At 37.9% G+C, this 16516-nt stretch overlaps 1 protein-coding gene across 6 annotated transcripts in view; it reads left to right on the top strand.

The window, feature by feature from the left end:
- SPAG17 (sperm associated antigen 17) overlaps window positions 1-16516 on the top strand; it is a 238646-nt gene that overhangs the window by 183927 nt on the left and 38203 nt on the right. For all 6 annotated transcript variants that reach the window (XM_063624696.1, XM_063624697.1, XM_063624699.1 and 3 more), the window contains exons 32-37: window positions 533-721; window positions 9413-9558; window positions 9656-9786; window positions 11612-11736; window positions 13485-13667; window positions 14580-14693. In XM_063624696.1, the coding sequence (XP_063480766.1) occupies window positions 533-721; window positions 9413-9558; window positions 9656-9786; window positions 11612-11736; window positions 13485-13667; window positions 14580-14693 (888 nt within the window). The remainder of the gene's footprint in view (window positions 1-532; window positions 722-9412; window positions 9559-9655; window positions 9787-11611; window positions 11737-13484; window positions 13668-14579; window positions 14694-16516) is intronic.

Genomic DNA, 16516 nt, shown 5'->3' with positions numbered 1-16516 from the left:
TAAATCTATGATATGTACATTATATTTCAGAAAAAGATCTGTTTGAACCAGAATTCATTACATGAAGTCTATTACTTAAGGACTGTGTCAGCCACCAGAGAGAGGAGAGATGAGTTTCTAAGAGCACTTATCCCACAGTTTTATACCCTTTCAGAGATGCTTCTTATCCAAGATCACAAACAACCCCAAACATTTAGAATAGGACGAATAGGGCCAAACATGTATGTAACCTCAGCTAAAATATATTAAATATTGGAAATAAGGGGGCATGAGACAATTACTTAGAAGAGATATTAAAGTGAGCAGATAAGATATGAGAATACAGGAGAAATGATATCCTAACTATTCAGTTTGCCTCTTTATCAAGTAGCCCTTTTCAAACCTTAAGTCCTCTCTTGGTTAATGTTTTCCTCCTGCAAACACAGTTTGTGACTAGGATCTATAGATATTCTTTTTCCTAAAATGATTTTCCAAGTCCCACATATTGAACAAGAAAATTTTAATAATTTTTCTCCTTCTGTTACTCTTTCAGGTGTTACCTCCAAACACAGGCTGTCTTTATATTGACAAGGATTGTTCAGCTATGTACTGCCATGAATCAAACAGTAATATATACTATCCTTTTCAAAAGTGTGAGCAGCTGAGAGCTGGCAGGTACATCATGAGGCATACTTCAGAGGTTATCTGTGAGGTTCGAGATCCTGAGGGAAACACTTTTCAGGTAAAGTGCACCTTTGGTATGGAGAGAGAGCCTGTGGCTTTGCTTTTGAGATATTTCACACTACAAAGCTTCCATGTAGATTTTTACCTTAGTTGCCTTGGGATTAATTATCCACTTACTGCCAATACTTTGGGCAAGTAGTAATGAATGTCAATACATTTCCTTTGATTCTTAAGTGTACTTTAATGGAGAATGGCAAGCCGAATAATTGGTGGGATAGAAATGTTAAGGCTAAATAAAAAATTAGAACAGAAAGGAAGAAACAGTAGCAGACATCTGAAAATAATGCCAACATAAAGAATGATGTGGCAATGGTCCTTATCCAAGTTGAAGTCAGAGCAAACACAAGACAGCAGGCAATTTTCTTTGAGTAGTCACAGAGTAAGATGGTAAGAAGGATACAGTAAGGTTGAAAGTGGGAAAGTGGACCAACATCCAAGCTGAGTGCCAAATCAAGAGCACAATCCTGCAGATGGCCAAATAGGAGCAGCTCCAATCTGTAGCTCCCAGCATGATTGATGCAGAAGATGGGTGATTTCTGCATTTCCAACTGAAGTACCGGGTTCATCTCACTGGGACCGGTTGGACAGTAGGTGCAGCCCACGGAGGGCAAGATGAAGCAGGGCAGGGCATCGCCTTACCCGGGAAGTACAAGGTGTGGGGGATTTCCTGTTCCTAGCCAAGGGAAGCCATGACAGACTGTACCTGGAAAAACAGGACATTCCTGCCCAAATACTGTGCTTTTCCAATGGTCCTAGCAACCGACAGACAAGGAGATTCTCTCCTATGCCTGGCTTGGTGGGTCTCATGCCCGTGGAGCCTTGCTGACTGCTAGCACAGCAGCCTGAGATCGAACTCCGAGGCAGCAGCCTGGCTGGGGGGAGGGGCATCCACCATTACTGAGGCTTAAGTAGATTAACAAAGCAGCCAGGAAGCTTGAACTGGGCAAAGCCCACCACAGCTCAGCAAGGCCTACTGCCTCTAGACTCCATCTCTGTGGGCAGGGCTTAGCTGAACAAAAGGCAGCAGACAACTTCTGCAGACTTAAACATCCTTGTCTGACACCCCTGAAGAGAGCAGTGGTTCTCCCAAAATGGCACTTGAACTCTGAGAATGGACAGATTGCCTCCTCAAGTGGGTCCCTGACCCCTGTGTAGCCTAACTGGGAGACACCTCCCAGTAGGGGCCAACAGACACCTCATATAGGCAGGTGCCCCTGTGGGACGAAGCTTCCAGAGGAAGGATCAGGCAGCAATATTTGCTGTTCTGCAATATTTGTTGTTCTGCAGCCTCCACTGGTGATACCTAGGCAAACAGGGTCTGGAGTGGACCTCCAGCATACTCCGACAGACCTGCAGCTGAGGGACGTGACTTTTAGAAGGAAAACTAACAAACAGAAAAGAATAGTATCAGCATCAACAAAAAGGACATCTACACCAAAACCCCATCTGTAGGTCACCAACATAAAAGACCAAAGGTAAATAAAACCACAAAGATGGGGAGAAACCAGAGCAGAAAAGCTGAAAATTCTAAAAATCAGAGTGCTTCTCTTCCAAAGGATTGCAGCTCCTTGCCAGCAACAGAACAAAGCTGGATGGAGACTGACTTTGACGAGGTGACAGAAGTAAGCTTCAGAAGGTTGGTAATAACAAACTTCTCTGAGCTAAAGGAACATGTTCAAACCCATCGCAAGGAAGCTAAAAACCTTGAAAAAAGCTTAAGACGAATGGCTAACTAGAACAAACAGTGTAGAGAAGACATTAAATGACCTCATGGAGCTAAAAACCATGGCACGAGAACTTCATGACACATGCACAAGCTTCAATAGCTGATTTGATCAAGTGGAAGAAAGGGTATAAGTGATTGAAGATCAAATTAATAAAATAAAGTGAGAAAAGAAATTTAGAGTAAAAAGAAACAAACAAAGCCTCCAAGAAATATGGGAATATGTGAAAAGATGAAATCTATGTTTGATTGGTGTACCTGAAAGTGACGGAGAGAATGGAACCAAGTTGTAAAACACTCTTCAGGATATTATCCAGGAGAACTTTCCCAATCTAGCAAGGCAGGCCAACATTCAAATTCAGAAAATACAGAGAACATCACAAAGATACTCCTCGAGAAAAGTATCCCCAAGATACATAGTGTCAAATTCACCAGGGATGAAATGAAGTAAAAAATGTTAATGGCAGCCAGAGAGATAGGTTGAGTTACCACAAAGGGAAGCCCATCAGACTAACAGCAGATCTCTCAGCAGAAACCCTGCAAGCCACAAGAGAGTGGGGGCCAATATTCAACATTCTGAAAGAAAAGAATTTTCAACCCAGAATTTCATATCCAGCCAAACTAAGCTTCATAAGTGAAGGAGAAATAAAATCCTTTACAGACAAGCAAATGCTGAGAGATTTTGTCACCACCAGGCCTGCCTTACAAGAGCACCCAAAGGAAGCACTAAACATGGAAAGAAACAACTGGTACCAGCTACTACAAAAACATGCCAAATTGTAAAGACCATCTATGCTATGAAGAAACTGCATCAATTAATGGGCAAAATAACCAGCTAACATCATAATGACAGGATCAAATTCACACATAACAATATTAACCTTAAATGTAAATGGGCTAAATGCCCCAATTAAAAGACATAGACTGGCAAATTGGATAAAGAGTCAAGACCTGACATCAGTGTGCTGTATTCGGGAGACCCACCTCATGTGCAAAGACACACATAGACTCAAAATAAAGGGATGGAGGAAGATATACCAAGCAAATGGAAAGAAAAAAAAAAAAGCAGGGGTTGCAGTCGTAGTCTCTGATAAAACAGACTTTAAACCAACAAAGATCAAAAGAGACAAAGAAGGCCATTACATAATTGTAAAGGGATCAATTCAACAAGAAGAACTAACTATTCTAAATATATATGCACCCAATACAGGAGCAACCAGATTCATAAAGCAAGTCCTTAGAGACCTACAAAGAGACTTAGACTCCCACACAATAATAATGGGAGACTTTAACACCTCACTGTCAATATTAGACAGATCAACGAGACAGAAGGTTAACAGGGATATCCAGGACTTGAACTCAGCTCTGCACCAAGCAGAACTAATAGACATCTACAGAACTCTCCACCCCAAATCAACAGAATATACATTCTTCTCAGCACCACATCGCACTTATTCTAAAACTGACCACATAATTGGAAGTAAAGCACTCCTCAGCAAATGTAAAAGAACAGAAATCACAACAAACTGTCTCTCAGACCACAGTGCAATCAAATTAGAGCTCAGGATTAAGAAACTCACTCAAAACCACACAACTACATGGAAACTTAACAACTTGTTCCTGAATGACTACGGGGTAAATAACAAAATGAAGGCAGAAATAAAGATGTTCTTTGAAACCAATGAGAACAAAGACACAACGTACCAGAATCTCTGGGACACATTTAAAGCAGTGTGTAAAGGGAAGTTTGTAGCACTAAATGCCCATAAGAGAAAGCAGGAAATATCTAAAATCAGCACCCTAACATCACAATTAAAACAACTAGAGAAGCAAGAGCAAACAAATTCAAAAGCTAGCAGAAGACAAGAAATAACTAAGATCAGAGCAGAACTGAAAGAGATAGTGACACAAAAAACCCTTCAAAAAATCAATGAATTGCCAGAAGCTGGTTTTTTGAAAAGATCAACAAAATTTTGATAGACCACTAGCAAGACTAATAAAGAAGAAAAGAGAGAGGAATCAAGTAGACTCAATAAAAAATGATAAAAGAGATATCACCACCGATCCCACAGAAATACAAACTACCATCGGAGAATACTATAAACACCTCTATGCAAATAAACTAGAAAATCTAGAAGAAATGGCTAAATTCCTGGACACATACACCCTCCCAAGCCTAAACCAGGAAGAATTTGAATCTCTGAATAGACCAGTAACCGCCTCTGAAATTGAGGCAATAATTAATAGCCTACTAGCCAAAAAAAATCCAGGACCAGACGAATTCACAGCCGAATTCTACTACAGGTACAAAGAGGAGCTGGTACCATTCCTTCTGAAACTATTCCAATCAATAGAAAAAGAGGGAATCCTCCCTAACTCATTTTAAGAGGCCAACATCATCCTGACACCAAAGCCTGGCAGAGACACAACAAAAAAAGAGAATTTTAGACCAATATCCCTGATGAACATCAACGCGAAAATCCTCAATAAAATACTGGCAAACTGAATCTAGCCACACATCAAAACCTATCCACCATGTTCAGATTGGCTTCATCCCCAGGATGCAAGTCTGGTTCAACATATGTAAATCATTAAACATAATCCATCACATAAACAGAACCAACAACAAAAACCACGTGATTATCTCAATAGATGCAGAAAAGGCCTTCGACAAAATTCAACAGCACTTCATGCTAAAAACTCTCAATAAATTAGGTATTGATGGAACGTATATCAAAATCATAAGGGCTATTTATGACAAACCCACAGCCAATATCATACTGAATGGGCAAAAACTGGAAGCATTCCCTTTGAAAACCAGCACAAGACAAGGATGCCCGCTCTCACCACTCCTATTCAACATAGTGTTGGAAGTTCTGGCCAGGGCAATCAAGCAAGAGAAGGAAATAAAGGGTATTCAGTTAGGAAAAGAGGAAGTCAAATTGTCTCTGTTTGCAGATGACATGATTGTATATTTAGAAAACCCCATCGTCTCAGCCCAAAATCTCCTCAAGCTGATAAGCAACTTCAGCAAATCTCAGGATACAAAATAAATGTGCAAAAATCACAAGCATTCCTATACATCAATAACAGACAAACAGAGAGCCAACTCATGAGTGAACACCCATTCACAATTGCTACAAAGAGAATAAAATACCTAGGAATCCAACTTACAAGGGATGTGAAGGACCTCTTCAAGGAGAACTACAAACCACTGCTCAATGAAATAAAAGAGGATACAAACAAATGGAAGAACATTCCATGCTCATGGATAGGAAGAATCAGTATCGTGAAAATGGCCATACTGCCCAAGGTAATTTATAGATTCATTGCCATCCCCATCAAGCTACCAATGACTTTCTTCACAGAATTGGAAAAAAACTACTTTAAAGTTCATATGGAACCAAGAAAGAGCCCGCATTGCCAAGTCAATCCTAAGCCAAAAGAACAAAGCTAGAGGCACCATGCTACCTGACTTCAAACTATACTACAAGGCTACAGTAACCAAAACAGCATGGTCCTGGTACCAAAACAGAGATATAGACCAATGGAACAGAACAGAGGCCTCAGAAATAACACCACACATCTACAACCATCTGTTCTTTGACAAACCTGTCAAAAACAAGAAATGGGGAAAGGATTCCCTATTTAATAAATGGTGCTGGGAAAACTGGCTAGCCATATGTAGAAAGCTGAAACTGGATCCCTTCCTTACACCTTATACAAAAATTAATTCAAGATGGATTAAAGACTTACATGTTAGACCTAAAACCATAAAAACCCTAGAAGAAAACCTAAGCAATACCATTCAGGACATAGGCATGAGAAAGCACTTCATGACTAAAACACCAAAAGCAATGGCAACAAAAGCCAAACTAGACAAATGAGATCTAATTAAACTAAAGAGCCTCTGTACAGCAAAAGAAACTACCATCAGAGTGAACAGGCAACCTACAGAATGGGAAAAAAATTTTGCAATCTACCCGTCTGACAAAGGGCTAATCTACAAAGAATCTACAAAGAACTTAAACAAATTTACAAGAAAAAAACAACCCCATCAAAAAGTGGGCAAAGGATATGAAAAGACACTTTTCAAAAGAAGACATTTATGCAGCCAACAGACACATGAAAAAATGTTCATCATCATGGTCATCAGAGAAATACAAATCACAACCACAATGAGATACCATCACACGCCAGTTAGAATGGCAATCATTAAAAAGTCAGGAAACAACAGGTGCTGGAGAGGATGTGGAGAAATAGGAACGCTTTTACACTGTTGGCGGAAGTGTAAATTACCTCAACCATTGTGGAAGACAGTGTGGTGATTCCTCAAGGACCTAGAACCAGAAATACCATTTGACCCAGCAATCCCATTACTTGGTATATACCCAAAGGATTCTAAATCATGCTGCTATAAAGACACATGCACACATATGTTTACTGCTGCACTAATAACAATAGCAAAGACTTGGAACCAACCCAAATGTCCATCAATGATAGACTGGATTAAAAAAATGTGGCACATATACACCATGGAATACTATGCATCCATAAAAAAGGATGAGTTCATGTCCTTTGCATGGACATGGATGAAGCTGGAAACCATCATTCTCAGCAAACTGTCACAAGGACAGAAAACCAAACACCACATGTTCTCACTCATAGGTGGGAATTGAACGATGAGAACACTTGGACACAGGATGGGGAACATCACACACGGTTGCCTGTCAGGGGGTAGGAGGCTGGGGGATGGATAGCATTAGGAGAAATACCTAATGTAAATGATGGGTTGATGAGTGCAGCAAACCAACATGGCACATGTATACCTATGTATCAAACCTGCATGTTGTGTACATGTACCCTAGAACTTAAACTATAATAATAATAATAAAAGAACACAATCCTATTCACAATAGCCACCAAAAAATAAAATACCTAAGAATACAGCTAACCAGGGAGGTGAAAGTTCTCTACACTGAGAATTACAAAACACTGATAAGAGAAATCAGAGATGACACAACCAAATGGGAAAACATTCCATGATCATGGATAGGAAGAATCAATAGTGTTAAAATGGCCATACTGCCCAAAGCAATTTACAGATTCAAGGCTATTTCTGTCACAGTACCAATGACATTCTTCACAGAATTAGAAAAAGCTATTCTAAAATTCACGTGGAACCAAAAAAAGAGCCCAAATAGCCAAAGCAATCCTAAGCAAAAGGAACAAAGGTTGAGGCATCACATTACCCAACTTCAGCTGTACTACAGGGCTACAATAACCAAAATAGCATGATACCAGTACTAAAACAGACACATAGACCAATGGAACCAAATAAAGAGCCCAGATATAAAGTTGCACACCTACAATCATCTGATCTTCAACAAAACCAACAAAACAAGCAATGAGGAAAGGACTCCCTAGTCAATAAATGGTACTGGGATAAATGGATAGCTATATGCAGAAGGTTGAAACTAGACCCCTTCCTTACACCATATACAACAATTGTCTCAAGATGTATTAAAGACTTAAATGTAAAACCTAAACTACAAAAACCCTTGAAGAAAACCCAGAAAATACCATTCTGGTCACAGACTCTGGCAAAGATATCATGGCAAAGACACCAAAAGCAATTGCAACAAAAGCAAAAACTGACAAATGGGACCTAATTAAACTAAAAAGCTTCTGTACAGCAAAAGAAACTATCAACAGACTAAACAGACAACCTACAGAATGTGAGAAAATATTTGCTTCTTTGTCTTTCAACACCAAGACTATCCCCTCACCTCTAGGTCAGGAATTGGCAAACGATGGCCACTTGTTTATCTATAGCCCATGAACTAAAAAGAGTTTCATATATGCTTCAATTGTTTTTGAAAAAACAAAAGAGGAAGACACAATAAAATTATAGGAAATACAAATTTCAATGTCGTTTTATAAAGTTTTATTGGAACACAGTCATGCTCATTTGTTTACATACTGTCTATGGCTGCTTTGCAGAATAATGGCAGAGTTGAGTAGTTGGTAACAGAGAATGTATGGCCTGCAAACTCAAACTCTGAAATATTTACTATCGTGCCTGTGACAAAAAAGATTTGCGAACCATTGCTCTAGGCATTTATCTTTTTTTTTTTTTTTTTACTTCTCATTCAACAGTGAAATTTTGTCTATCAGCTAGTAGGTATGAAGTTATTTTTTAGATTTGGAGTTATACAACAGAATTCCTAACTTTGTTTTGATATGTAGATAAGCCCTGATCCAGCTTATTTTTTCTTTGCTAAGTAACTGAAACTCTTCACAGCATGAGTTCAAACTGACAAATTTCAATTTACAACAAATTGAAGTAGAAACTTAAAGCTCAAAACCCTCTAGGCCAAGCATTTCTCTGGGCATTGATACTCCTCTTGGGCACCCCCTTCAGTGGTCTTGCAGCATGAATCACACCCCTTCCTGGAGAGACCCATGCCATATTTAGACAGTAATAAAGGACTAGAACATTTTTTCTCATATTCATACTAAATCTGTTTCCCTATGTATTCTACCCATGAGCCACAACTCTGTGTTTGAAATCCCAGATTATAAGCCTCTTCCATAAAAATGTCCTTCCAAATAATTCAAGACAACTATTGCATGAGTACCCATTCCCCCATGTTTAAATTCCCAATTCCTTGAACTTATCTTCATAGTATGAGGTTTGGAGTAGCTTCCCCATCCTATTCACTTCATTCTGAATATGTTTCAGTCTGTGTTCCTGTTCTAGGTGTCATTTATAGGTAGAGTTATGCTGCTAGGTTTTTACTTTTATTAATGCAGTCTCTACTTAGTAAACAATACCTTGCAAATAAACATCTCCAATTTTCTGAGTAAACCCACCAAATCATCTGTTTTCTCAAATTGGATCAGCAGAAGTATAAGCATTATGACTTTCTTTTCTTTTAGTTGCTTACATACTTTATCCCTTAGGTCATGGTTGATGGTAGCATATCAACTATATTACCTGAAAAAAAACTGGAAGATGATTTAAATGAAAAAACTGAGGGCTATGATAGTCTGTCCTCTATGCACCTTGAAAAGAATCATCAGCAAATCTATGGTGAACATGTCCCCAGGTAAAATAATAATACTATAATTTTACTTTTAATTCTAAGCTCAAGGAGCATTTTAACTGAATACTTGAAGTTATTATAATTTTATTTCTTCAAATAGGTTTTTTGTTATGTATGCTGATGGATCAGGAATGGAACTTCTTCGAGACAGTGACATAGAAGAGTATCTATCTTTGGCATATAAAGAATCAAATACTCTTGTTCTCCAAGAGCCAGTGCAGGAACAGCCAGGTAGAGGACCCATGCTGTCTGGAATGCATGGTGTCTCTTCGCCAATTCTCATCCTCCTTACTATCCAGTCTATCTTCACGTCATCTTACTTTTTCTGCTTTGCTCACTTTTCTGCTCTACTTTGGAAAGTAGAGCAGAAATAAGTTGACATGAATAAGTCATATCAACTTATTTATATAGCTACTTGAATTTAGGTGTATATCAAGATATATCTGAGCACCAATCTGCGTACACTGAGTATGTATCCCTCTTCTCCTATAAGCAGATTTGTATCTGTGTTTAGGTATGTACCAAAGTTCTGATTTATGAGTTCATTTCATCTTGGTAAGAAAAAACAAAGAACAGTGAGATATCTCTTGTAAATTCATTTTTTTGTCATTTTGAAGATGTTGCTTTGATGAAATTGATAGGTGAGTTATAATGCCAACCTGAAATACCTGATAAGTTATATAATCTATATTCATTGGGTACTTATGTTGTTTTCATCAACTTCAAAGAAATGGGTGTGTTGCCAGAGGTTAGAGATACATATCACATTGAGAACCATCCAATATATGTAATATGTGTATTTAAATATAGATATAAGTCTACATATTATCTGCATACAAAACCTATGTGCTGTGCCTAGGTTTATATGTTTGTGTGTGTGTGTGTGTGTGTTATTTCATCTTTTCTCTGTGTTTTGGGATACATTTTGTGTGCATTTATAAATATGCCTGCATTTCTGTGCCCTTGTAACTTTTAGTGTATCAATGCACATGTGCATGACATTAATACACCTTGCTCTTTGTGAATATGGAACATGGGGGACTCTGACTGACCCTCAGTCAGTGTGGTGCATGTATGGAACTGTGGGAGAATAAGAATTCATCTCACATTGGTTTGTTAGTCATTTAACTAGCCTCTACTTGGCAAACCACTGTGTACTAAACACTAGCTGGGTGTTAGGAATACAATGGTAAACTAAAACAGGCATGGACCCTGTTTCAGTGGAGCTTTTAGGTTACTGGGGGAGGTAGATGTTAATTATAAAGTCACACAACTGTATGATTATAACTTGGGATAAGGTCTATGAGGGAAAAGAACATAGTTCTTTGAGAGAATCTAACAGAAGAAACTGACATAGTCAAGAAGGCTTCCCTGAAGACACCTGAGTCAAGAGCTAGTGGGTAGGTAATGGTTAATTAAGGTAAGAGAGAGAGCTTTCTTGGAAAAGAAAACATAAAGGAGAAAGCATAAAGCATTGGAAAACACGAGTTGGGGGAAAGGCCAGAGTAGCTGAAGCACAGAGGGGAAGAACAGTACAAGTTGAGGTAGGGGCAAAAGAATGTTAAGGACCATATTTTATCTCATGAGCGATGTGAAGGCAAAAAAGAGTTTTCATCATGGACTAACATAATCAGTCACCCTGACTGCAAGGGAAGGTTCATTCACAGAGTATATATAGGTGGCAAAGCCAGTTGTTGCTGTAGTCTAGAGCAGGATCTTTTTGAGGCACATAAAGTAGAGTTCACAGAGAGGGAAAAAGATGGACTCAACAAGTTTATTGGAAGAACTGACAGAACTTGTATGTGATTGGTGAGGGACAGTGAGGTGTCAATGAATACTTCCAGGTGATCTAAATCCAGTCTCTAGGTGTCACAGTGACTAAAAGCTTCATTCTTCTTATTTGATTGTAAGGTTCCTAAGTATAGTCATTGTGTCTCATTAGTCTTTCATGTCTAAGTCTGTTCAAAAAGAGCTTGTTGAATTTAGTCAATGCATTTTCATTTTCTCTGAGTACTTTCGATGGGTAATGGTCTTCTGACAACTTTCTCTGAACCAGGCACCCTGACCATCACAGTCCTTCGCCCTTTCCATGAAGCATCACCGTGGCTAATAAAAAAGGAAGATACAATTGTCCCTCCTAATCTCCAGTCAAGGTCATGGGAAACATTTCCCTCAGTTGAGGTATATAATTTCTTCTAAAAAGTCATTATATTAGCATATACATCCATCCAAGGGCAGTGGACCAGAGTCTTAGGTCTCCTCCCATATATTCATATATTTTCATTCTTATGTAAATTGTTAATGTGCTCAAGGAGTTTTATATTTGAAGATTCTAACATTTGTAGATGGGGCAACAACATTTTAGAGGAATACTCCTGGCTAGCTCATTTCAGTTTCATTTCCTTTATCCTGTATTGCAGGCTTGAACATCTTCCTATAATATGCAAACATGCTTTCTGAGTAAACCAGGTTACACCTCTGTCATGGAATTACTGATATTATATCATACAGAAATCTTTCCTTCTATCATTTCTTATTTGTTAATTTTAACACACAATTTTGTGCCTTTTACTCTCCCTTTTTTCTTCATATATTAAAAATGCACAAACTGACCATCTAAGAATAATATGAAGGATTATACGCATATTTGCAATTGCAGTGTTAGAAAGTAAACATTGTAATTATGTCAGTTAAGAGAAGCTCCAGCTAAATTTTTTTTTTTAAAATAAAATATCTTGGGTAAGAATCAATGAAGTCCTGCATCTTGCATAATTTACCATTTCATTTTACAAGCAATTTATGTCACATGTCCAACATATTGTCAGGTGTTAAATAATTAAATCAGTGAAGCTATTGATAGTATGATCAGAGATTGATAGTAGTGTTAATTGAGATAATGTTTTTTATTGTCATCATTTTTGCTGTCCTACACTAAACCTTGTAATAGCAAACACAGATGATGAACATTTAAGATTACAATAACCTCCTAGCCCTGTGGTTAAATTAGGTGGCTGTAGTCAACACGGTAAGATGAAGGTGACTTGAATTCTGGTCCTGATTCTACCCCTTATTAATGTGGGATCTTGGACAAGTCACACTGGGTCTCCATTTCCTTCTCTGAAAATTAGGAGGTCACACCAAATGGCACACTAAGGCTATATCCAAATTGTAAGTACTACATGATGACAAAGAGTATGCCACATCTAATATTACTGAAGGAAGTTTATTCTCATCCTCCGAAATGTTTATGCTCTGACCTGGTAGGAGTGGCACAGGCCTGCAAAGCCCCTAAGTGGCTGTCACTGGCCAGGCCTTTTGAAATGAAGCACATCCAGCACACCTGAGGACATAGTAGGGCAGCAAAGCACACCATTCCTGAAAATCCATCACAAGTATAACATATAGTGTGAGTTTACTCTAAGGTAGATTTTTCTACCCCAGAGATCCTCAGACTCTGGAGGCATGCTTAATCTAGATTAAGCTCAAAGATGGCCCAGATCTATGGAGTTATTTCTCTCACAAAGAATCTTTTTAGGTCAAAATGAACACAGAACCAGAAAGTGAAAGACTGCTCAGTTCCAAATGTCTTCAGCTATTTCTGGGTACTAAGAAATAGCCATATCCATTTGTCATAAGCTAGACTGCTATTACATTGCTTAGGACTCTTCTACATCCTACCCAGGACACCATGCAACAGAATTTTAAAATATCCAGTATCTTGGTAACATAAATAAAAAGGAAAGCATGCCCAGTTGTTATCGATTTTCCTTATATTTGCAGAACTTTTTGAGGTTAAGGATTTTTTTTTTCACCACTGTGTCCCTAAAAAGTTATTATGATATCTACATAATAAATGAACAGTTAAAAAAATTTGAATGTGAAAACATTCTGATTTCTTTGGTGGTTTTATTGCTTTGTTTCGTTAACAGAAAAAAACTCCAGGACCTCCGTTTGGCACTCAGATTTGGAAAGGCCTTTGCATTGAGTCCAAACAGCTAGTGAGTGCCCCGGGTGCCATACTCAAGAGCCCCAGTGTGCTACAGATGCGACAATTCATTCAGCATGAGGTCATAAAGAATGAGGTGAAACTGAGGCTGCAGGTTTCCCTTAAGGTAATGGAATCTAGGTAACCTGACCCAAAAGAATCAAAAACAGCAATCATTGCTCTTGGTTTCCTAAGAAACCTGAAATTATGTAATTCTACCAATATTTATCCAGTGCAACACAAGGATGTCAGTCTTTCAGAGTAGAGGGTTGAGAGGTAGAAAATATTTAATGGTTCCCATGAGGTGTAGAAATTATTAAGAAGCCCCAAAGACGTTGAAAAAGTAAGAATTTTTTGTTAGTGATTACTATATAGAGCCCTCCATCTTTGTCACTGTATAGAAAACATAGTGACCACTGGAAAAAGACAGAACCACATATTAATATATTTGTCCATGAAGGAAAAGGCTTTGGAAGCAGTCTAAGAATTTGTAAATATATAGTTAATTGTATGATCATGTCTATAACATCTCAAGCTTGTTAACTCCCTCAGTACAGGGATTATATGTGTTTTATTTATGGTTATATACCTAGCACCTGGCACAGAGCAGGGTATTATTAGTTATGGAAATGGATCAAATACATATGAAAAAAATAAAGTACGTTTCTCTTGGAAGCAAAGACATGAACTAGGCAAATTCCATTTACAGATAAAATAAAAAAAACTATAGCTGAAAGGATTGTACACATCATCTAACCCAACTGTGTCCATTTTATTGATGAGGACACTTGAAGGCACAGTTAGAAACAGGCAGTTCTATCCTGTGGCCCTTAAAGCTTTGCTTTTGCACTTTTCAGGTTTTTCCTATTAACATATTAAGAAAAAGTATTTTCAGATTGTTTAACTAGTAAACAATTATTGAGCATTGTAAGCCTATATATTCTTCATTTTTTGTAATATTTCAAATTGATGACCATTTTTGTATCTCGCTCTTCCTAATTCGTAGTTTTTGTCTATTTATTTTATTCTGCTGATTCAGGATTACATAAACCATATTCTAAAGAAAGAAGATGAGCTGCAGGAAATGATGGTTAAAGATTCCAGAACTGAGGAGGAGAGAGAAAATGCTGCTGATCTCCTCAAGCTGGTTATGGTGAGAAAATGCCTTGTATACCTGTGTTCTTACTATTGTTTCAATATTAAATGTTTCAAGACAAAATATAGTAAGAAATAGCTGCTTCTGCCATTTCCATGAAACATTTGCTCCCTCCTCATAATTTTCAACTTTTGTGGAAATCCATTTCTCTATATATTGCATTTTCCAAATACATTTTAGGCTCTTCCTTCACAAATAATTCTGAAGGCCCTTAAATAAAACTTTTTATTGTCTTCAAAAGAAATTGATATTTACTGAAATGCTGAATGAACTAATGAATGAAATAGGAAAGAAGAAGAAAAAGTAAATTGTACAACTTAAAATCATTTCCATTTTTAGACATTTGTTAAGTAGAAGGAATGACCTACAAAAATTAATTTTTATTTTATTTTATTGTTATTATACTTTAAGTTTTAGGGTAAATGTGCACAACGTGCAGGTTTGTTACATACGTATACATGTGCCATGTTGGTGTGCTGCACCCATTAACTTGTCATTTAGCATTAGGTATATCTTCTGATGCTATCCCTCCCCCATATCCCCACCCCACAACAGTCCCCGGAGTGTGATATTCCCCTTCCTGTGTCCATGTGTTCTCATTGTTCAATTCCCACCTATGAGTGAGAACATGCGGTGTTTGGTTTTTTGTCCTTGCCATAGTTTGCTGAGAATGATGGTTTCCAGTTTCATCCATGTCCCTACAAAGGACATGAACTCATCATTTTTTATGGCTGCATAGTATTCCATGGTGTATATGTGCCACGTTTTCTTAATGCAGTCTATCGTTGTTGGACATTTAGGTTGGTTGCAAGTCTTTGCTATTGTGAATAGTGGCACAATAAACATACATGTGCATGTGTCTTTATAGCAGCATGATTTATAATCCTTTGGGTATATACCCAGTAATGGGATGGCTGTGTCAAATGGTATTTCTAGTTCTAGATCCCTGAGGAATCGCCACACTGACTTCCACAATGGTTGAACTAGTTTACAGTCCCACCAACAGTGTAAAAGTGTTCCTATTTCTCCATGTCCTCTCCAGCACCTGTTGTTTCCTGACTTTTTAATGATGGCTATTCTAACTGATGTGAGATGGTATCTCATTGAGGTTTTGATTTGCATTTCTCTGATGGTCAGTGATGATGAGCATTTTTTCATGTGTCTTTTGGCTGCATAAATGTCTTCTTGTGAGAAGTGTCTGTTCATGTCCTTCGCCCACTTTTTGATGGGGTTGTTTGTTTTTTTCTTGTAAATTTGTTTGAGTTCATTGTAGATTCTGGATATTAGCCCTCTGTCAGATGAGTAGATTGCAAAAATTTTCTCCCATTCTGTAGGTTGCCTGTTCACTCTGATGGTAGTTTCTTTTGCTGTGCAAAAGCTCTTTAATTAGATCCCATTTGTCAATTTTGGCTTTTGTTGCCATTGCTTTTGGTGTTTTAGACATGAAGTCCTTGCCCATGCCTATGTCCTGAATGGTATTGCCTAGGATTTCTTCTAGTGTTTTTATGGTTTTAGGTCTAACATGTAAGTCTTTAATCCATCTTGAATTAATTTTTGTATAAGGTGTAAGGAAGGGATCCAGTTTCAGCTTTCTACATATGGCTAGCCAGCTTTCCCAACACCATTTATTAAATGGGGAATCCTTTCTCCATTGCTTGTTTTTGTCAGGTTTGTCAAAGATCAGATAGTTGTAGATATGCGGCATTATTTCTGAGGGCTCTGTTCTGTTTCATTGGTCTATATGTCTGTTTTGGTACCAGTACCATGCTGTTTTGGTTACTGTAGCCTTGTAGTATAGTTTGAAGTCAAGTAGCAAGATG

Source organism: Symphalangus syndactylus, chromosome 12, assembly GCF_028878055.3.
Source record: "Symphalangus syndactylus isolate Jambi chromosome 12, NHGRI_mSymSyn1-v2.1_pri, whole genome shotgun sequence".
NCBI lineage: Eukaryota > Metazoa > Chordata > Mammalia > Primates > Hylobatidae > Symphalangus > Symphalangus syndactylus.
Note: the sequence above shows the minus strand (reverse complement) of the source record. Positions and strands in the feature narration are given on the sequence as shown.